The sequence below is a fragment of the Hypomesus nipponensis genome, chromosome 17 (assembly GCF_054491055.1).
Source record: "Hypomesus nipponensis isolate SF chromosome 17, ASM5449105v1, whole genome shotgun sequence".
NCBI classification, from domain to species: domain Eukaryota; kingdom Metazoa; phylum Chordata; class Actinopteri; order Osmeriformes; family Osmeridae; genus Hypomesus; species Hypomesus nipponensis.
The window spans coordinates 12,404,537-12,427,428 of NC_140377.1; the positions used below are offsets into that span (position 1 = coordinate 12,404,537).

The 22,892-nt window shown below is 42.8% G+C and overlaps 1 protein-coding gene across 7 annotated transcripts; it reads right to left on the reverse strand.

Annotated features, from left to right (window-relative positions):
* Window positions 1–2,042: 2,042 nt before the first annotated feature.
* LOC146253596 (polycomb protein suz12-B-like) lies at window positions 2,043–22,100 on the reverse strand. Of its 7 annotated transcripts, none has more exons than XM_084677570.1 (17): window positions 21,942–22,100; window positions 13,119–13,293; window positions 12,431–12,477; window positions 11,516–11,580; window positions 11,082–11,150; window positions 10,717–10,766; window positions 10,485–10,570; window positions 8,942–9,179; window positions 8,721–8,823; window positions 8,499–8,604; window positions 7,034–7,220; window positions 6,818–6,924; window positions 6,218–6,361; window positions 5,824–5,981; window positions 5,480–5,678; window positions 5,265–5,344; window positions 2,043–3,537 (listed from the first exon to the last, which is right to left on the reverse strand). In XM_084677570.1, exons 2-17 carry the CDS (start codon window positions 13,189–13,191, stop codon window positions 3,084–3,086), a joined length of 2,166 nt encoding a protein of 721 aa, XP_084533696.1. In that variant the 5' UTR covers window positions 13,192–13,293; window positions 21,942–22,100; the 3' UTR covers window positions 2,043–3,083. The 7 variants fall into 7 exon arrangements, with proteins under 7 accessions (XP_084533696.1, XP_084533695.1, XP_084533693.1 ...); XM_084677569.1 differs by lacking the exon at window positions 21,942–22,100 and adding an exon at window positions 13,840–14,067; XM_084677567.1 differs by lacking the exon at window positions 21,942–22,100 and adding an exon at window positions 13,893–13,913.
* Window positions 22,101–22,892: the final 792 nt, after the last annotated feature.

Genomic DNA, 22,892 nt, shown 5'->3' on the forward strand with positions numbered 1-22,892 from the left:
ATCATCACGCATGGTTTTAGAATTCCTTTGTGTCAGATATAACTTTCCCTGATAAGGCTGCAGTGAGTGTTTGGTCGCTAAGAAGGCTGATAAGAGTGGGTCAGGCTGATCTTACATTTCCCTCTTAGTGAAAGATCTTCTTAAGCTAAGAACGACTCTGGTAAACACGTCCTTCTTTCACAGCGCTGTTAAGAGGGCTCCTAAGAAGCTCTTAGCGCTTAAGAGCTTCTTAACGAAGCACTCATCGGCATGTAAAAATGTTGATAGAGCTTGATGGACACATGGACTTGCTTGTTCAAGGGAAGAACATTGTGATCAATAAAGGGCCATCAAAACACAATGATGGCTATAAGGAGTCTGTGATTTCACAGCCAGCTACGGAGCGGTGTAAGGTAGAAGAGTGCGAGTCAGCTAGTTTACTATAGGCATAGACTGTTTTAAATCTGTATAGCAGCCCCTCAGTGGCTTTAAGTTTTAGGCTTAACCATTATACATAAACTGACTTGTTAATTACACATTGTGGTGCTAATTGTGTGTTATTGTTTAACCACCCACATGTGGCTACACAGTTTGCCAACCATGGTTTCTGATGTTGGATTATGGGGTAGATTGCCTATAATTGGCCTTGTGTATATCAGGGTGAAGGCTATGAATGCAGGTAGGCCTTTGAGTGTGTAACCCATTGACATTGTCTTATAATACAAAGTAGCACACAATGAGGGTGAAGGAAAATGACACAGGTTATTACTGGATAAAGCGTCGGCTAAATGACAATTAACGTAGGCTAATAGACTATTAAATATGCAAGCTGTCTTTTAAAGACTCAATGTCCGGCGCGGAATCAGCTGCTATCTGGTAAGCTGAAAAGATATAGCGGTCATGGCTTGAAAATGCAGAATTTTTTGATGGCTGAACGGTTTTAATAGCTGAAGATTTGAAGGCACTGAAAGGTGGAGCGGAAGAAATAGAATAAGAAGTTGAATAAAGATTCAAAGAACAATACTTGGAATGCTGAAGCAGCATTCCAACAATTATCTTCTCCGGCCACGACAACAAAATCTTTCTCTGTTGCACCAGCTTCTACGTTAAGTTTGCATGCTGCAAGTTTTCAGGCAGTGATAAGCGTGCTCTGATGATTTGCATGTTAAACAAATAATATTTTTAATTTCTAGTACATTGTAAGAGATACTAAATACCGTTGGCTTTCGGTTACAACAGGACTGATGATACGAGTCTTATTATTATCCACACCCTACAATTCCCCCAGAAATTGTACCCTCTCTAGTTTTATTTGTAATGCACTTTATATTTAGCTAAATCTCAAAAGTGCTACAGGGCTTTTGTTGCCAATACCTGATGACAGACTGCCAAATAGGACACATGTTCTCGCCTTCACCTCAGTTGTTAGAACCTCGATCTCAGTAAAATTCTTTTTTTGCGTGTTTAGCCATTTTCATTTTTAATTCAGACAAAGAAAGGACCTCAGGAGCAAATTTATAGGCCATCTGCATATTCATTTATGGGAGGAGGCAAGGCGGGGTCAGTGGCTCGTTCACGTGAGGCAATCTCTCGTTGATTGTGATTTATAAAGAAAAGGTGCGCAGGATCTGGCGTATAACCGGTTTTCTACATGTGACCATTTCTGTGGGTAGGTACTTAAGTTTTGGTCGTACGCCATCTTCTGGTATGAAACAGGAGCAAATCTAGGTTCCCACTCTTGGGGGGGCTAAGCCCCTAGATAAAACCTATAATTTTTCCTGTGACCCAGCAAAACTAGGGGGGTCTGGAGGGCATGTTCCCCCAGAAGAATTTGTTTTCAATATCCTTTTAAATAGTGTCCTCTAGTGTTATTTTATTTTCATAAAACATTTTTTTGGGGGGGCTAATTAAACTTTTGGGGCTCCAACCCCCTTTGGTCTGTAAACTAACATTTTAACAAGTGGCTCAGCTTCACTAACACTCCAATCCATCCTTAAATTCACATTTTCAGATCAGTGGTCAAAGGAATGACGTGAGAAAAAAAAGCACTACAATAAAGAAAATTTAATTCAAAAAAATTTAATTTAAGAAAACATAAGTTCATGCAATGTTGACCAGGTGTCTGGTGAGAGCTCTTGACTTTCCTTCAGTTTTACTGGGGAGTCTGGATCTAGTACCAGCTTGATCTGTAGTAGGAAAAACCCAGACCCCTATGTCACAGATCCCCAGATAATGGCCCAGTCCCAGTCCATGATAGTGGTGGATGACGGTATACACCTCACTGGGGTTAGTAGGGGGTGTAGATAGACAGGCTGTAATGGTAGGCCAGGACAGTCCTCCCTAGCGGTTGACCTCAGGTCAGTCATTCAACCATTTGATCAGAACTTGGATCAAATGACCTGATGCTGATCCACTAGCTCCGTTTCTGACAATTGGTTCCCCACCTAAACTGATACATGATCATATTTAATGTATCTATGCAGACGACTGACTGAAATGAGAGACGCTTCTTCTGACTAATGTGACCTGCCGGAAAGGTTTGCCTTTGGGTGTGGGAGGAGCACAGCAGGCTGACCAGTAAAGTGTTTGGCTACTCTGAACGGGGCTTGCAAACTCATCAAAGAGCCAATGACCTTCATGAGCCCAACACTTCCCAAGAGCTAGATGTCAGTACAAAATCATTTAGGGGGCCAAAATGCCCAACAAAACTAGACAGAAACACTTTTAAACAAGTCTTCCGAGTTGTAAGAACCCCTCAAAGACTCCCCTTACAAAACAATCATGATAAATGCCTTCTACATCCAACACTATCAAATTAACTACAGTATCAAATCCAAAGCACCTGAGAAAGTGCTGAATGATGTTGATTAAAGAACAACTAAAGTTTAGCCAAGGGCAGAAACTTATATATATATATATATCCTGACATAACCCTGTTTTAACCAGTTTGGTGTACTTAACATTCCAAGTTCTGGCCTGTCATCTATGTCTCAGTGCGGCTGTTTGGAACTATCCTCTCTCCCCACTTGTCCACTCTTCCCCCTCTCCCCCAACCAATCACCTACCACTACAGTTCTTCCTGGGGGGGGGGGGGGGGGGGGGGCTCAAAGAGTCAGCCTTTTGCTCTGCCACTCTGTGTCAGCGGTGACAGTTCCAGGATTGTCCTCTGCGCCACCACCATTCCGGCCGTCCGCCAAGTACCCGCTGCTGCCCTTGTCCTCACTGCAGCTGGCGTACTCCGCCGACTCAGGCTGCGAATCGATGTCCTCGACCGCCGTCTCCCATTCCTCGATGTCTCCGCCCTCTTTCTCTTCCTCCTCTGCCCCCTCCCCAGCTGAACCGCCACCCTCCCCGTCTCCATCCCTCTCCTGCTGGGCCTGGATCTGCCTCAGACGGGCCATGGCCTGGTCGATAGTGGCTGTGCTGACCAGGTTAAAGTCGTGCATGCTCACCAGGTGGAGCAGGAAGTTCCTGCACAGGCTCCCATGGGTAAGGTAGGGACCGTAGCATTCCACGAACTGCAGGCATGCTTGCTTCATCTGGTTGTCTGCTATATAGCTGTCGGAAGGGAGGTTGAAGATAGGACAGATTAATGATCAAATTAAAATAATTCGACATACAAGTAAAATGTTGTCTCTTTTTTTGATTATCCCAAAAATGATCAGATGATTGACTAAAAACCGTGATCCAATCAGAGTTTTGCGCCACTATTTGCGGGTGCACCATCCGGCTGAACATGCTACTGTAGCATCCAGGGCCAGGTTAAGGACATCTGGGGCCCGGGGCAGAAGCCGACCCCATTTTAGTGGCGGCTGCTGGTCTTTTAAAGAGGGGAAGCTCATTTTCGACCTACATCCTAAAAATGTTGTATTTATTTGGCTAGTTCACAGGCTAATTCACCCCTACAACAAGCCTAGCCTACTGAATGAACCAACAATCTAACAAAACAATATTAATCAAGGAGGAAATGTGGAAATTAGGTTATATATGATGAATATTGGTTAGCAATTTCGCGAGGCAAATACCAAGAAATAGGTTGCTGCAGTTTGTCCTTCAACTACAGTTGCAAAATCCGCAATGGGACTGAGTTTGAATACTTTCGGTGACTTTTTGTAGTACAAAATTACTGTCAATCAAAAGGAGATGCAATCTTTCAACAGACCCTCCAATCATCACGTGGAAGCCCAACGTCCAGGCCAGCCCACTCCTCCATTCACCCCCAGAGACGCTGAGCGTCCGAGGCGGGACATAATCTGCTGAGATTCATCCAATGACCGTATAGTTTCGAAGCACTGAAAAAACCTGTTCAGAGTAACCCCATTGAAGTCCATGGAAGCTGAGCTTCAACAGGGAAATGCACTGTGACGCTACGGGAATGTATGAGAAGGAAATCAGTCAGTCGAGCTGCTAATATATGTTGCTGATTCTGAAAGAACTCGTCTTCAATATGAACGTGTTCTAACGCATTTAAAATGTTAACAGTGACTTCACCCTACTTGCCTTGGGGGGAAAGTCCCTGTACTTACTGTAAGTCGTTTTGGATAAGAGCATCTACTAAATGTAAATGTAGTATTCACTCTTTTCAAGCTAGCATGTTAGTATTGGGAAATTCTATAGGCTAATATTTTGTAACTTATTGCTGGTGAGCTGTCAACAGCTGGCTGCGGTAACTTTAGTGTGGAAAAGCAACAATATTGACTCGACCATTGATATGGTTTTACTTATTGCTAATTCATATTTATTTTCATCTAATGTCTGATTAATCTTTTGTCTTTTAACTGAGATTGGATTTAATTGGATTTGTTGCCTGCTGTTCCTCCGCAATTCATGTGCCTCTTGCTCAGTTGTTAATAACACCTCTGCCTGATTGAGAACTACCGTAACGCACATTGATTGGAGGGGCAAAGTGCGCGCAGGTAGACAGACAGACAGACAGGTAGTCCCTCCAACCATTAGACTGGGCCCGGCTTAATGATTGGTTGTTTTTTACAGTCTTGCGATGCCCACTGATGCTTGATTGATTTCATGTTACCGTTAAACCTTTATACGTATTGGTTGCTATCAAGATGTGAAGTTTATTTAGGCAAATATGACAAAAAGTGCTTCTCAATAACATTGGCTACACCATCTTGAACAATAATAAATAGGCAATATATTTTTGTAATTTCTCCAGTACCGAAAGCAGAACCAATAGCGTCAGAGCTTATCGATACTACGGTCTTTCAGAATTTAGCACCGGGGCCAGTTTAATACTGGGTTTCGGTATGCATTCCTAGCCATCATACCCATGCTTCAGGACGTGTAGGTTCCACAGCTTCATGATCTCCTTCTCCCCTTCGTTCACGTCTGTAAACTCCTCGATTTGCTGTTAACGGGACAGTCAGATCAACGTCACCATCATGGGCCTTTACATGTGTTTGAGTCTGCTTATCGGATGTGTGGAGTTTTTGTGCTTGCGCGGGTACGACGGCATGCGTGCGTTCGTGTGCCAGTGTCCCACCGTGGCCGTCTTCTCCCGCAGCCAGGCAGGGTCCTGTTCGTCCTCGCTGTCCACCTCCATCTCCTGGGGCCAGCGGGGTACGCAGCTGTCGCTACGGAAGTACAGACGGTTGTGTCCGCTCACGTAGGTCCTCTGCTGCTCTTCCTCGCCGTCCTCCGGCTCCAGGAACTCAGTCAGGCTGGGGCGCACCCGCCTGGGCCTGAGAGTGGGGAGTAGAGGCAGGGTGTGACTGATCCGCTGAGTGGCTATCTCTATACAATGTTTGCTTCAGGTGTGATTTGTGTAAAATAAATTGGTTCAGTTTTCTGTGTTCATGTGTGATCAAAGACTTGAGGGTGTGTTACCTGCAGACAAAGACATGTGTGACGGCGGTCCTCTTGACGGGCCCATTTCTGCTGAAGGCAAAGCCAGGCTGGCTGTGGACCTCCTGGGGGTTGCCCACATACGAACCGTCGTAGCACTCATTGATGGACACGTCTACCCGGGCGCCCTTTGGATGGGGCTGGGGGGTGAAGGAGGTGGATGAGTAGGAAAGGAAAGAGAGGGGCAATTGAGAGGAAAGGAACGGGAGAAAAAAATGGATGGGGAGAAGCAGGGAGAAGTTGAAGTTAGGAAGAAGAGACTAAATCTACTTAAGCACCTGAGCAACGCACTTATGCAGTTCTGTAACTGGAGATCCATTTCCTGATTGTTGCCTCATTCCTAGTCTTTTGCTCACACACACACAGGGTCCCTCACCACATAATTGAAGATGAAACGGCTGTGCGAGAGTTTGAGGTGCTTTAGCAGGCTGTAGAGCTTCCTGCAGTTTAGGGTGCACCAGGGACAGTGGAGGTCATCCCTGGCCTCAGTCTGCTGCCTCGTGTTGTTGTTGTACAGGAACTAAGAGGCAGAGTTTAAAAGAATGGCAGTGGTATAAGGTAGGTACAGTCAAATAGAGGGGAGTGGGGCATAAAAAATGAACACATGCCACACCAATCAATAACAGAGAAAAAGGTAATTGCCACAGAAAATTATTTTGGCCCCCTGCTGTGAATCCTACCCGTACCATTGTATTGGAGGGGCGTCCCGACCCGCCAAAACATCCTCCCACCCCGCTTAAAGAATTAAAAAATATTGAAAATTAGGCTATACTCGTGCATAGTGCCCATGATCAAATTGGTGGCAGACACAAACAGATTCCTAGAATTATTGATAGTAATGCAGCTTGTGATGACATTTCTTCAGTGGTTTTGGTACTTATATTTCTCAGATCACAAATGAAATTCTTAGTCACCTCTGAAGTATTTGTTCAACCTCCACATCTATACTAGTGTGTGATGAGTGTCTCACTCTCACCTGGTAGAATATGCGCAGCTTCTGCTGAGTCTCCATTGAGATGTTCTCTCTCCTGGTCTGTACGTCGCTACTCAGAGGCTCCTTCAGTACTACATGAGAGGACGGGGCTGCGAGTGAGTCAGGAAGCGCAGCAGGCAGATTGGCTGGCCATCCACAAACTCACAGACGAAGCACAAGTTATGGAAACCCCAATTTAACCCCTCTCGGCCATCTCACCAAGCATGTGGGATGGTCTGACAGTTCCCGGTCTGGGCTCACTGGCGGCAGCACTGGCACAGTCTGAGTTGCGTGTAGCGAGGGGCTTGGCCACAGGTGCCGTGGAGTGGCCTCTGGCCTCGCCAGTCCAGCGCAGCGTGAACTGCAGCGTGGGACCCCGGGAAAAGGTCTCGAACGGAGGTAGGCACTGGGCTCAGCAGCAAAGATACAGACCGGAGATTATAGTTAAAGGGATGCAGTGTTTCCCCTATGTTGATTTTGTCGTGGCGGCCTGCCACAGCTAAATTTCTGCCGCCACGGTATCAGAAATAGGCCATCTATCAGCGGTGATTGTTAGAGTGCATGTCGGAGAATAGCAAGGACGCGCGTCACAGCGCAGTTGAGATTGCGTGTGCATCTTTGAGAACTGTAAGTCGTATAACTTATGTTTTCAGTTCATTAAAGCCTGTTATTGTATTAGTCTACAGTTATTGCAAATTTAAGTTAACTGGTGATTTTCGTTGTTTGTATTCTTCCCCTGCTAGCATAATTGCATGCCTGTTGATTCTATAGCGATTGCTGCCCTTGCTAGTGGCTATATTTTTATTATTTGCTAAAGAATGCTTAGCCTATAAGATCAAATGAAGCCGACACTGTACATGCTTTCGAGTACCTTGATCGATAGGCTAGGCTACTGACCATTTACAATAAGTTGTTACGTCAATTATAACTTTTACATTTACATTTAGTCATTTAGCAGACGCTCTGCATCATATGGCAGCATATTTCTGCCATTTAGAACATACTTTAAGTAACCTAACTGTATTACTTTACGGAAAATAGGACAAAAATATATGCAATATTACATTTGTTATTAGACTATTACATTAATCTACTCCAAAATATAGGGTTAGAACTTTATTTTGGCGGGGGAGGGAGGGGGGCGGGGGGGGGGGGGGTCGGACAGACCTTGCCCCACTGCAAAACAAAATCCTAGGGTAAACACTGGGATGGTTCACCCAAAGATATTTATCCACTTACCCATTTGCCTATCTAGATTTTTTTTTGTGAATTGCTGAGTTTTGTAGATATCGGCCGTAGAAATGTCTGCTTTCTCTCGAAATAATGAAGCTAGATGGCACTTAGGATTGTGGTGCTCAAAATACATTTGAAAAGCAGTTTCATGGAGAAAGTTCAGTAGAATAAAAATTGTTGCAACATGACCTTAACAATAAGGTCTGTGGTTTATCTTGAGGAACCCGGTCATGATTGCTGGAAACTGACATTGCTGTCGAGTTTTTCACATTTATTTTTGGGAGCTTTGAGCATGTATTGTGTGTATTTTTGGGTGAACTGTAGCTATAACTCTATGAATGGGTCTGCTGTTTATGTCTCACTTTTACAGCTGTCTTGTAGTCTTGTGGTTGTATGTTATCTATTTGTCGTGCCTCCCCACCCAACCCCCCCACCCCCCACACACACACACCTTTCCATCAAGGATGGTCTCCCAGGTAGCCCTCTTCTTGCTAACAGGACACACTTCCATCTCCTGCATAGACACCTCATACTCCCCATCCAGCAACTGCAGACGCCTGCACACGCGAGTATTTGCACGCCCGAGGATGAGAACGTTAACATTCTTTACAGAAGACATTCAGTTTTTCAGGAAGATTAGTGTCTGGGACAAGTGTGGAATTTGGCGTCACACCTGTTCTTATCGAACACAGTCATCTGAGCCACAAACGTTATCTCTCCCTCGTCCCTGAGAGAATACATTCTTTTCTTCCTGTTTGGCAGCTCCTCTGTAAAGTCTAACACACACACACACTAAACGTTTCAAATAAGTATATGCAAATCTTGCACAATTATTGTGCAAAAACATGTTGCATGAAAACCTAATTTCACTCTCTCCGTCCCTCACCGTCTCACCTATGTTTTTGTTAGTGCCCTCGGCACGGCCCAGTCCATTGAGCTGGCCGCGGTGGGTGGAGCCTGGCTGCGACACCCTGAACAGCAGGGAATAAGACTTGATCATGTGGCTGTTGCTGGCCTCAAACTCGCTGCTTGAGACCAGCAGAGAGGGACAGCTGGCCGGCTTTCTGGGGTCCGGGTTTAGTGGGACCTGCTTCTGCCCCGTGGGGACCTGCTTCACTGGGCAGCTCACATCCTGGGTGGGGAAGGGGAGGAGGAAGAGAGCGTCAGGTCCTTTTGTCATTTCATCGCCCTCACCCCTTCAACATCTCTGGCATATGCTTCATATGCAATACACCAGGTCAAACAAGTGTGTAGAGGAGGGATGTATAAGTTCACGCTCAACACACACACACACACACACAACCGGGTGACTTGGAGGCAAGCTTGTGGGAAGGAGAGGAGGAGGAGACTGGCGTGGAGAGGTACAGTGAGGCAGTCTTGCTAACTGACCCTCCTCTAAAGTTGATGTAGCATTATGAGACGTATCCACGTCCTCACTGGGAGACAACAGGGTAGTGAGATGTGCGGAGGGGGGAGAGAAAGAAAGTGAGAGAAAGAAAGAATATACAGTATTAGGGCTGAACGATTAATTGCATTTGCGATAATATCGCGATGTGACAACGAGATTTTGTAATCGCAAAGGCTGCGATTTTACTTTGGTGCACATTACACTTTACCTTGACCTGTACGATGGCCTCAGACTCGACAGAACCTGACACTACAGACACTTTGCCAATTTTGCCTTTAAAAACCTGTGCAAAACCTGCCTGGCTAACGTTGCTACCTCACGGGACAACACCACCAACCTAATTCAGCCCTAAAAAACACCACAAAGCCATGTACGATGCATAGCTAAAATGCTGAAGACCAGTATGTCAAATAACACCCGACAGGATCACTGATCAAAATGTTTCAAAGCCTAACTACATATTCATGTACGAAATTACTCAAGCAGTAACAGCGTTCATCACGAAAGATATGATGCCCCTCGGCGATACACATACAGTAGGATCACTATGGCTGTCAGTGCCATTATGTTTCTATTAGGCTACTGACTGGACGAGAAATGTTCAGTGTTTCTTTTTCTTACCAGATTTAACCTTTAGATGTGCGAATTCTAAATATTTCAGACGGTCCCCACAGCGCATGTTTTTTCTCTCCAAAACGGTAGCTAGCTAGTTAAGAGAATGCAACCTGCACATGTTATTAGCCTACGTTTAGCTTTGATTTGACCAAAATATTTTCAAAGAGGTACAGGCGGAATGTTTTCCGAAATTGTTCTGAACTTTGTGTGTTATGTTGCTGACTGGAGATCAGTAGTATATTGCCTATCTATATTTATTAATAATAAATCATATAATAATCGCATATTAAATCGCTATATTAGTCAAAATAAAAATGTGCGTTTTTTCCGAAATCGTTCAGCCCTATACAGTACACAGTCTGTAAGATCCTACTCTAAAACAAGTCCCATCAAACAAATAAAAAGTACACACACCTTTCTCTTCTTGTGGCAGACTTTAACCAGTAGGACCTCTAAAGACACAGAGTTCTGCTCATTTTCAGAGTCCTGCGATGGCTTTTCTGGGAAGTTGTCACAAAGCAGAGTTAGAGAAACATCCTAGAAGCAGTGTTATTGTGAGTTAGCCTGACGTTGTCATACTCATAATTCTTGTCAGAATATGTGTCTGAAACCGCTGTTGGGCTGTGAGTCTTGATTCAAGACGTACCAAGTTCATGGAAGAAGCCGGTGAAGGTGAGTTGCAGGTGAGAAGCCAAGCTGAGGAGATGAAGACAGAACTGTTGAATGCCATTCTCATTATGCCAGGTGGGTCAAGCATGACCATCTCAGGTAAGATGTGGTACTATTTAAAGTCTGAACTACATATCCACATGACACAGTGACTACAAACAGCTGAAGGGCTACCAAATATCTAACAAAAATAAGTCGCCAAAGTTCAGTGATTGGGATGATTTCAATGACGATTTATTTTTCTAAAAAGAGGCAAGGCCTGTTTTTGAAACGTATACCTACATCAGGAAGACTGCGTTAGACTATGTTAAGAGTGCCCAGGATTGGGTCTGAGTTGTTCACCTGTACGTCTCCTGCTCGCCCCTCATCTTCTCCACTTTGAACAGCAGGTCGTCCACTTTGGAGCAATTCCTGTACCCAGAGATACATTAACAAAACCAGCACACAGAGGAACATCATCTGTATATAGAAGGCTATATGATACCGATGCAGAGGTGATCATACACAGTTCATGCACACACCCAGTTCACGCTGCTTTCTTATAGAGACTGGTGGTAATCTGTAGGCCAATTCTCGAAACATGATTGGTAGGGCAGTTGGGTGACGGGGCCGATTGGGCAAATGAAGGACCACACTTGCCCGTAACACAATAAATGTGCATCAAGACAAGTGAGGGGACTGTACATTTAGTATAGTGATAATAGTTAACGAGAATCTTCTCAGCTGGAATAATAAACATTACCCTTTGGAAACCCAATACCTTCAATGAACCTTACCTTTTGGCATTTGTTCTTGAGTTTCTATGGGACATATAAGTGAGAGTTCTGTGCAAGAATATGGGCTGAAAAGCAACACAAATAACAATATTACTCACAGGTAACATTTGCTATGGTCAGGGACGTGCACAGGCTATGGCTAAGGTTGCCCGGGCAACTGCCCTTTTGCCCTCCTCGAATCAAAGTGCCCCTCAGAGGAAAATAAATAATAGTGAATTTAAACAGCTGCAGAATTTCAAGTAGACCTAGATTTAAAAAATCGACACCCGAAACATTTCATAAAGTAGCCTTATTCACTTTCAATCGATAAGCCTAAGGGCAACGAGAGTGGAAGTCACAAAGGAGAGGGGGTATGCCCCCTACTCTGTTTACTCTGCGGTACTGCACGCGACTGCCAACTGAGCCTGCATTTTCTTGCACTTAAGAGACGGTCACGGTTGTTTTATTCTGTGTCGATAAACTGCTTTGACGTTGTCAGAAAAGGTGAGTTTTAAGTTGTAAAAATTTATAACAAACAAACAATCATCATCAAGTTTTATGAAATAAATTAAAATCTTTATAAATCCAGGTTCAGTTTGCCACGTTTACCCTAAATAATCAGACGGCTAGCTTTCCTGCCAGACAACAAGCCCGTTCTCACATGCACATTTTTGGTAGGAAAACTAAGCTACATGTCTGCTGATGGTTATTTTATAACATTTTGTTTTAACAAGAAGAATAAATGATGGAAGTAATGCATGACATGAAATTATTATTAGTAGGCAGGCTATTTTTTTCTTTTTTGGGGGGAGGAGGGGGCTTTCTTCAGGCCAGAGCAACTGCCCTTCAACATTCCTGTGCACGTCCCTGGCTATGGTTGTCAGTGACTTGATGGCAGTTGTGAATGTTGTAAATGCTCAAGACATGAAGACTCACTGCTATCAAGTTCCTGGTTCTAAGAAATCTGTAGATTTGAGTTGGCTCTGAAAATAGACAATTTACATGTCATGTCACATGGTATTTTTTGTCGGTAATGATGACTTTCGGAGGTCAATTATGTTTTACCTAAAACTAGGACATAACTAACTTCGCTGTAAAAAGCTCTGATCAAGGATTAAACAGTGTTTAATGCTGACGGGAATGATTTAGGACCCAGACGTTGCTACAGTAATATTATCAGTGGAATGCACATCTGCAAGGCAGCACATGTCATCTTCGGAGCTGGCTGCACGTGGCTCAGCATTGTGTTCAGAATAAATAAACTTGTGGGGTTTAAAGATTAATATAAACTATTCTTCCCCTCATATTGCGAACGGAATCTGCAATATATACAAGTATTTTCACCTGTATTAACTTTCGGTAGAAAATGGTAGCGTATTATTTACAGCTCATAATGTAAACTCCTCAAATCAATAATTTGATTCTGACACAGGGTATTATTTGTTCATACTTATTCTTTGTCTGTCCTGCTTTCCAAATCCTATTTTCTGGTTATTCTGTCAAGTGTCACAAAGTTGTATCAAACCGAGCACTCATTTTTATATCCACTTCAAAGACTTAAATTAGAATGTTTTATTGCATGCAGGACACTCTAAAGCATAACTAGTGATGACAAGCAACTCACTTTCGAAAGCCTGCAAGAAGAGCTCATGGTCGGCTTGAACGTGTTCCATCTTGGGCTTCTTGGCTGCGGCCATCACCACAGCAGAGGAGTGGTACACACTGCCATTGGCTTTTCCGGTATTGGTGCCATAACTTGGGCCCGAACCAATGTGACCTCCTCCAGAAGACCCATGCTTCTGGGGAGCCATTTCACAAAAAATAAAGTGTCACGCGCGTTTCCAATATGTCAAGGGAGAAAACTATTGTTATTTGTCAAAACAAAGGACTCGATAAACTAACGTTCGCCAGCTAACCTAGCTGTAGCTCTGTTAGTGTGAAATATAGTAGCTAGCTATAAACACAGTCGTTATCCGTTTTGATGGCTTTATCAGCTGACTAAATGTGGATGTTTTGACAAGAGTTTTCCCGAGGCAAGAACTCGAGAAGTCACATGGAAATGCGCAACATGCAATCTCAAAACACTTCCTTTAGACTGAACCTCAAAGATAATAAGCTCACTAAAGCTTCCCGGATTCTGTAGCTAGCTTAGCGTTGCTAACTGGAGATGCCTATTCAGTGCTCCAGCAGCCGAGTAAGGGAAATCTATGAAAAGAACATGGCTAGCTGCTGTTTAGCCACTCAGGTGGCGGATTGTTCCAACTAAAGGTACCGGCGGTATAGTTCGCGTGTCCAGGCTGAAGGCAGTGATCATTCTAAAAATGCAATGAGTGAAATGAACCAACCTTGTTAAATTACAATATAAAAATAACATGCAGATAATATAAAACTCCAAAACCTCCATGATTTGTGTCTACAGAACCCGCCTTCACGGGTGCTCGTCAAATCAAAGGACTTGTTGGGGAAAGTCAGAGTTCTTATTGGTGCGAATAATCGTCGTTCTAATGCAAGAAGGTTTGGTAGAGATACATGAACCGAGGGCAGGGTTGCCATATCAACATGAACCGCAGGCAGGGTTGCCATATCCGCAGTTTTCTAGCCAAATTGGGCAACTTTGAAAACAGTGTCGCGGGTGAAAATGTATCGGTCGCGGGTGGCGGGTTTTTTGGCCTACTTCCAGGGACGTGCACAGGCTATGGCTAAGGTTGCCCGGGCAACTGCCCTTTTGCCCTCCTCGAATCAAAGTGCCCCTCCGAGGAAAATAAATAATTGTGAATTTAAACAGCTGCAGAATTTCATGTAGACCTAGATTTTAAAAATCGCCACCCGAAACATTTCATAAAGTAGCCATATTCACTTCCAATCGATAAGCCTAAGGGCAACGAGAGTGGAAGTCACAAAGGAGAGTATGCCCCCTACTCTGTTTACTCTGCGGTATTGCACGCGACTGCCACCTGACCCTGCATTTTCTTGCACGGTCACGGTTGTTTTATTCTGTGTCGATAAACTGCTTTGACGTTGTCAGAAAAGGTGAGTTTTAAGTTGTAGAAATGTATAACAAACAAACAATCATCATCAAGTATTATGAAATCAATTAACATCGTTATAAATCCAGGCTCAGTTTGCCACGTTTAGCCTAAATAATCAGACGGCTAGCTTTACTACCAGACAACAAGCCCGTTCTCACATGCTAATTTTTTGGTAGGAAAACTAAGCTAGCGTTACATGTCTGCTGATGGTTATTTTATAACAATTTGTTTTAACAAGAAGAATAAATGATGGCAGTAATGCATGACATGAAATTATTATTAGTAGGCAGGCTATTTTTTTCTTTTTGGGGGGGAGGAGGGGGGGGCTTTTTTCAGGCCAGAGCAACTGCCCTTTAACATTCCTGTGCACGTCCCTATGGAGGACCAAACCTGCCATATTAAAAAATGAATGAATGAATAAATAAATAAATGTCCACATCCATGCATTTAGACATAAATAAATGAATACATGTACTAATTAATGCACAATTGTCAATCAATATTACCTTATAATTTACATGTATTTATGTATTTATTTGTGTATTCATTTATTTATTCATTCATGTATTCATTCATTTATTAATTCATGTGTTTATTCATTTATTCATTCATTCATTCATTCCTGTATTTCTTCTTCTCAATATGTTAATGAGATGTGTCAATCAAAATAGGTAGGCGGTATTTGACACACCATTGGCTAATGGTTTTCCACGCTTTGTATTCGATTATGTAGCCTCACATCCATCCTTGCTGTCATGGACAACATAGCCTACATGGACAGGCTGGCTGACCTTGTTGAAAACAAATATTTAATTCACCATATATGATATTTGGATAAACAAACATGTTATAAAGATTTTACTACGTTAGTTGTGGGCTATCACTTAACACCCAACTTCACTACGCTGACCGGCCAACCATGTGTTTACCCCGATAAAAACGTTAACATTTAAAAATAAAAAATCCTGATTGTTGATTGTCAAACCAACATATTTGTCCTGTGTGTAAGAGCGAGATAGACAATCTGGCATATAGGCCTAGCCCCCAATCAAGCAGAAGAGAAATTTGTGAAGATTGACGACACAAAGTTAATAATCGAAGATGAAAAGTAGCTTAGTCCTAAATGGAGTTGTATGCCCCATAGCACATATTTTACAAAGACTACGGCAACAAAAGCCAAACGTTGCCACGTTATGTTGGGAATGGGATGCCGTTGCGACGGTTATTGTTGGAGCAACAAGTTGCCTAAATAGCCTGTAGCCTATGCCATGTTTATGTACATGTCAGCTTTACATGTAGAAAAGAAAATCTCAGAGAAGGTGAAAGGCTTGGTGACCGGCGTGGAGAAATGCGCGTCTAGTGTGAACAGCATCGCGCCATTCGTAGTATATTGTGGCGCTCCAGGGCGCTTCGCAGCCAGTGTGTCCCAGGCGTTAGCTAGATTGAATCTATGGCTCTGGATTGATTGCAATGTCTGAACATCAGTTTCCACGCCTACTGGCCTCCTCTCATTATCATATTGGGAACAATGAATGAATAAATAAATGAATATATAAATGAATGAATGAATGAATGAATGAATAAATAAATCAATCAATAAATAAATAAATACAAAATAAATAAATACATAAATGTAAAATATATGTAACTATTGATTGACAATTGTGCATTAATTAATATATATATTTGTTTATTTCTGTCTAAATGCATGGATGTGGACATTTATTTATTCATTCATTCATTTGTAAATATGGCAGGTTTGGTCCTCCATACGTCCCTGCCTACTTCTAACAGTGCGTGTCCACTGCAGCGACGCGATGCAAGCGACAACATGTTTTCCATTCATTTTATATGGAGCCAGACGAATCGCTTGCGTGGTGCATTGTGGGTAGCGACGCGACGCAACAGAGTTGAGATTTTCTCAACTTTATGCAAATGAGGAGCGATTTTCGCTAGCGATGGCCAATCTGAGTGTTTTCTAGCTTTCTAGGTTTCAAGGTGGAGGAGAAACTAATCGTTTGAGTGGCTGCTTACCCAGTCCTGTACGATACATAGCTGTATTTGTACAGAGGTGTTAATAATTAAAAAATGATGCATGGCGCAAGGTTGCCGAAGTTGTTGGTGCTTGTACTTTCTAATTCAGCCTAGTGACATTACGTAACTTCGTTCTGTAGTAGCTAGCTTGCTAACCCGGCTGGAACTCACTATCGTATCGACAGATTACTGTGGCAGAGACTGAGGAATATAGTAAAACGTTTTTACACATGTCAACATGTATGTCTATTAAGCAGTTTTGTATTTTGTATACAAGTTGTATTTTGATTGATGTTGCAACTACGTAAACCCAAGTCTGCACACTTGGCCATGACAACTACGAGTGATTTTAGAGAACTACATTCTACATTCATCCGTTTGAAATGCCCCCGAGCGTGGTGAACTGTGGGAAGGCGAGCGATGGCAAGCGATTCGCGTTGCTGCGGTGGACACGCACTGTAACGGTGCGTTCACACTGCAGCGACGCAAATCGCTTGCCATCGCTCGCCTTCCCACAGTGCACCACGCTCGGGGGCGTTTCAAACAGAGTCATGTAGAATGTAGTTATTTTAAGTCACTGTTGTAGTTGTCATGGCCAAGTGTGCAGACTTGGGTTTACGTACTCGCAACATCGATCAAAATACCAAACTGTTTAATAGACATACACGTTGACATGTGTAAAAAACGTTTTACTATATTACTCAGTCTCTGCTAATCTGTCGATACGATAGGGAGTTCCAGCCGGGCTAGCTAGCTAAGTAGTTACTACAGAACAAAGTTACGTAATGTCACTAAACTGAATTAGAAAGTACAAGCACCAACAACTTCGGCAACCTTGCGCCATGCATCGTTTTTTTATTATTAACATCTCTGTACAAATACAGCTTATATCGTACAGGACTGGGTAAGCAGCCACACAAACAATTAGTTTCTCCTCCACCTTGAAACCTAGAAAGCTAGAAATGTTTACCATGGTTGCTACGTTACGAGAAACAAGAAAAAACACCCCGATTGGCCATCGCTAGCGAAAATCGCTCCTCATTTGAATAAAGTTGAGAAAATCTCAACTCTGTTGCGTCGCTACCCACAATGCACCACGCAAGCGATTCGCCTGGCTCCATAGAAAATGAATGGAAAACATGTTGTCGCTGCAGTGGACACGCACTGTTACAGTGCGTTCACACTGCAGCGATGCGATGCGAGCCAGGCGAATAGGTCTAGTGACATTACTTAACTTCGTTCTGTAGTAACTAGCTAGGTAGCTAGCCCGGCTGGAACTCACTATCGTATCGACAGATTAGCAGAGACTGAGGAATATAGTAAAACGTTTTTTACACATGTCAACGTGTATGTCTGTTAAGCAGTTTTGTATTTTGTATACAAGTTGTATTTTGATCGATGATGCAACTACGTAAACCCAAGTCTGCACACTTGGCCATGACAACTACAACAGTGATTTTAGAGAACTTAATTCTACATTCATTCGTTTGAAACGCCCCCGAGCGTGGTGAACTGTGGGAAGGCGAGCGATGGCAAGCGATTCGCGTCGCTGCAGTGGAGCAGTTTTGTATTTTGTATACAAGTTGTATTTTGATCGCTGTTGCAACTACGTAAACCCAAGTCTACACACTTGGCCATGACAACTACAACAGTGATTTAAGAGAACTACATTCTAACATTCATCTGTTTGAAACGCCCCCGAGCGTGGTGAACGGTGGGAAGGCGAGCGATGGCAAGCGATTCGCGTTCACACTGCAGACTTTTTTACCGCTCTGCACCGCTGGCCTTCCCACAGTGCTCCACGCTCGGGGGCGTGTTAAAAAAGTTAATACAGAGTTGTAGTTCTCTAAGGTCACTGTTGTAGTTTGTGTAAAACGGTGTCATGGACAAGTGCGCAGACTTGGGTTCATGTATTTACAATAGCGATAACGATTATTGGAAAATAATATAATTTCAATTATTTTTACTAATATTGCAATTGCGATTGAATATGCGATTATTATATGATATATATATATATATATATATATATATATATATATATATATAATGCAAACCAAACGAACAATGTATGGTTTCAACCTAAAACAAACAAAACGTTGTTTGGTTTGCATCGACATACATTGTGTGTGTCGCCCCCTATGGGATGTATTTGGTACCTAGGATGCATGGGCGGATTTCTGATCCAGTGTCAGTAGCCTGCAAGGGCTCTCAAGTGTCACGCATTGAGAGTGACGGTCACTAATTTCGGTCTTTAGTTACGCCCTCCCGCCACACATTGTATTTCTCACGCAGAAAAAAAATATGATAATAAATTTAATATGCCGCAGCACCCAACCAAAATTCCTCTGGCCGCCCCACTCTCACTATGGAACAGGTGTTGGATCACCCGATGCATGACTCTCTGGATTGGCACCCCCTCACGGGAGCGTGCGCGATTCAAAGAGTGAAGGATTTCGTCTTGATATTGCATCCAAAAGAAGGGGAGACAGAAGTCTCACATTATACCGTCTTTATTGTTGAATTCAAGAGAAGGATGTCTGTTATCTGTGTAAATATCAGATGCTATTTTCAACACAAAACCCTTAAAATTCGTCATTCAAACGGTATAGTAAAGAACGCGAACCAACATTCTTGCTCCACAACATCGCATTCTGAGGAAATATACCCCAGTATGATCATGATGCCATGTGAAATACTTTGAACCTGCTACACAAAATGTATTTTGTGTAGCAGGTTCAAAGTATTTCACATGGCATGGCTCTTCATACTAATGTATAGGTTCAAAGGCATGCGATTTTAATGCAGTTAGCCTGTGCGTAGGGTGGGTTACTCAGACAGGTCGAAAACAACAGCCTTCTGATCCAGAATCAGCTGTCCTGAAAAGGGACCAAAGGTTCACATGCCTAGCCTACAAAAGACAAGTACTAAAAACAATGTATCAACCATGTATCAACATCAAAAGAACCATCACATCCTTTTTTAAGATAGGAAATATTCTTATTGTTTAAACCAATGAAATAAATGAAAAAATAAAACATAATAATCCCTCACCTCCCATGGACTGTTGTGTTTTCAGACCTGTCCACCCTATACATACACATGTATTGGTATTCAATTTATGCTATTAAATGTACATAATGCTGGCGTAGAAGGATAGAAACGTATGCGGGGGGAGAGCATTTCATGGCAGGTTTCCCATTAGATGTAAGTGCAATGCACCCCCTGTTAACCCTGACTAGGACAGTGTGACATGCCTGAAACTTACTGTGCTTACTCATACTAGTGCCCTCAGTGTACAGTTAGAATCATTTGATGCTGGGATATACAGAACAGACAATAGAAGGGGGGTGCATCTCACGACAGGCTTGTTGTATTCCTTCTTGTCACAAAATGCACCCCCCGCTAACCCTGACTAGGAAAGTGTCACATGCCTGAAACTTACTATGCTTACTCATACTAGTGCCCTCAGTGTACAGTAAGAATCATTTGATGCTGGGATATACAGAACAGACAATAGAAGGGGGGTGCATCTCACGACAGGCTTGTTGTATTCCTTCTTGTCACAAAATGCACCCCCCGCTAACCCTGACTAGGAAAGTGTCACATGCCTGAAACTTACTGTGCTTACTCATACTAGTGCCCTCAGTGTACAGGAAGAATCATTTGATGCTGGGATATACAGAACAGACAATAGAGGGGGGGTGCATCTCACGACAGGCTTGTTTCATTCCTTCTTGTCACGAAATGCACCACCCGCTAACCCTGACTAGGAAAGTGTCACATGCCTGAAACTTACTGTGCATACTCATACAAGTGCCCTCAGTGTACAGTAAGAATCATTTGATTCTGGGATATACAGAACAGACAATAGAGGGGGTGTGCATCTCACGACAGGCTTAATGCACCCCCTGCTAACCCTGACTAGGAAAGTGTTACATGCCTGAAACTTACTGTGGTTACTCATACTAGCCCCATATTGTGCAATGCACACACTCTGTGAATAACAGACACTATAAAATTAAAGATATTGAAAACAATTCAATAATATAAACCTTTTATTATTTGCAATGCAGTTGCAGTCCCATATTACCTGCTGGTAGGTATTTTGATTTTGGGAAACAGTACAAATGAGCTGACAGGACAGGATTGGTTATGCATATAACTACAACAGGACAGTGGTTGTCCTAACCACTGTCCTGTTGTAGTTATATGCATAACCAATACAATCTAGTGTATGATAAATACGTGACTCCTTTTTCGTGTTATTTTCTTTGTTACTAATGTTTATTGAGGTACATCTTCACAAAGTTTTTCTTTATGTCAAGGCAGTTCTGTATATCCCAGCATCAAATGATTCTTACTGTACACTGAGGGCAATAGTATGAGTAAGCACAGTAAGTTTCAGGCATGTCACACTGTCCTAGTCAGGGTTAACAGGGGGTGCATTGCACTTACATCCCACGTAAAACCTGCCATGAAATGCTCTCCCCCCCGCATACGTTTCTCTCCTTCTACGCCAGCGTTATGTACATTTAATAGCATAAATTGAATACCAATACATGTGTATGTATAGGGTGGACAGGTCTGAAAACTGAATAGTCCATGGTAGTTGAGGGATTATTATGTTTTATTTATTTAATTGACTTAAACAATAAGAATAATATTTCATATCTTAAAAAAGGATTTGATGGTTCTTTTGATGTTGATACATGGTTGATACATTGTTTTTAGTACTTGTCTTTTGTAAGCTAGGTATGTGAACCTTTGGTCCATTTTCAGGACAGCTGATTCTGGATCAGAAGGCTGTTGTTTTCGACCTGTCTGAGTAACCCACCCTACGCACAGGCTAACTGCATTAAAATCGCATGCCTTTGAACCTATATATTAGTATGAAGAGCCATGCCATGTGAAATACTTTGAACCTGCTTGTGTAGCAATAATCATGATCATACTGGGGGGGTATATTTCCTCAGAATGCGATGTCGTGGAGCAATAATCTTGGTTCGCGTTCTTTACTATACCGTTTGAATGACAAATTTTAAGGATTTTGTGTTGAAAATAGCATCTGTTATTTACAGACATTAACAGACATCCTTCTCTTGAATTCAACAACAAAGACGGTATAATGTGAGACTTCTGTCTCCCTTTCTTTTTTCTCTCAGGGCATCGACAACACAGCTGACAGGTTAGGCTCTCCCTGTCAATACACATGCTAGAAAGAGTTTTGGCTTGCAAATGTTGTTGCTAATGTTGCTAATGCTCCGACAGTCTAATTCCGCTTCGGACGCCATCAAGCGGGAGCTCTGGTCGTATCAGTCCTTCACTAACCAATCAGCATTCATTAGCAGAATGCTTGCGTGTTATGGGTAACAACGACTCACCTTGTTAGAATTCAAATGGACATAAGTATTCGTTCATTCAACTTTCGACCTATAATCCATGTTGAACATGCTAAAACTACAATCAAATCGGAGATTTCTCAACAACAATCAGGCGAAAGAGACACATTTAGCCGTTTAGCTCCATAGACTCCCATTCAACATGCACTCGCTCGCGATCACCCCCAGTGGAACTCTGGTGGAACTGCAGCCAAATTCGGTACAATGGGGCTTAATAGGGAGTGGCAAGGCTCTCCTTTAACAGGCTCTGTCCACGGTGTAACTTTCTGCAGCAAAATAAATCCGTCGTCCTACGTCACCAAGTCAGGGGGCGGGTTCAAACCCCTGATTGGTGGTTCAACTTGAATCCACTGATTTTGACTATTCCAAGATGGCAGTACCTTGTGCGGATTCAATGAATGAAATATTGAATACTACAGTGGTCGAAATGTTGGCGGTAGCTGAAGAGATGAAGGCACCTGCCAATTCACTTCTTTTTTACGTCACATTGAGAGCTTCGCTGAAATTATAGGAATGATATTGGCCCTAACTGACACGGACATTAATGAAAATGTGTTCACGATCCTCTGAGTGATGATACAGCATAGGGGTGGGCAAATCGATCTCAAGACCGACAGTGGCCGGGTTGGGAAACCCGGAAACTATCGATACCAATGTTGGTATCAATAGCCTGATTGATAGCGTGATAAGATCGATACTTAAGTTTCATTCCACACCGAGTACACAACTCCCTTTACATCATAGTGGAAACACCGTCTGACTTCGCTCAAACTCACTTTGCCCCTCCCCTGCTAGGTTGAGTTGTTGCCGTGTACGTGCAGTAACACGACTCAGCGGCACACATTAACAGTATTTTTGACAAAACTCGTTGTCCTGTTTTATTATGGTCATAAGCATGAACAATTAAATAAAGGAAACTTTCAAATGTTTATT

What these genes read in the sequence shown, in the direction of transcription:
- LOC146253596 (XM_084677565.1), bottom strand. Translation starts at nt 13,808, where the DNA reads ATGATCACTGCCTTCAGCCTGGACACGCGAACTATACCGCCG. An exon ending in ACACGCGAACTATACCGCCG is followed by an intron (nt 13,294 to 13,766) that starts GTACCTTTAGTT and finishes ATGGCTCCCCAG; the next exon opens with AAGCATGGGTCTTCTGGAGG. An exon ending in TGCGGGAGAAGACGGCCACG is followed by an intron (nt 5,345 to 5,479) that starts GTGGGACACTGG and finishes TCCCGTTAACAG; the next exon opens with CAAATCGAGGAGTTTACAGA.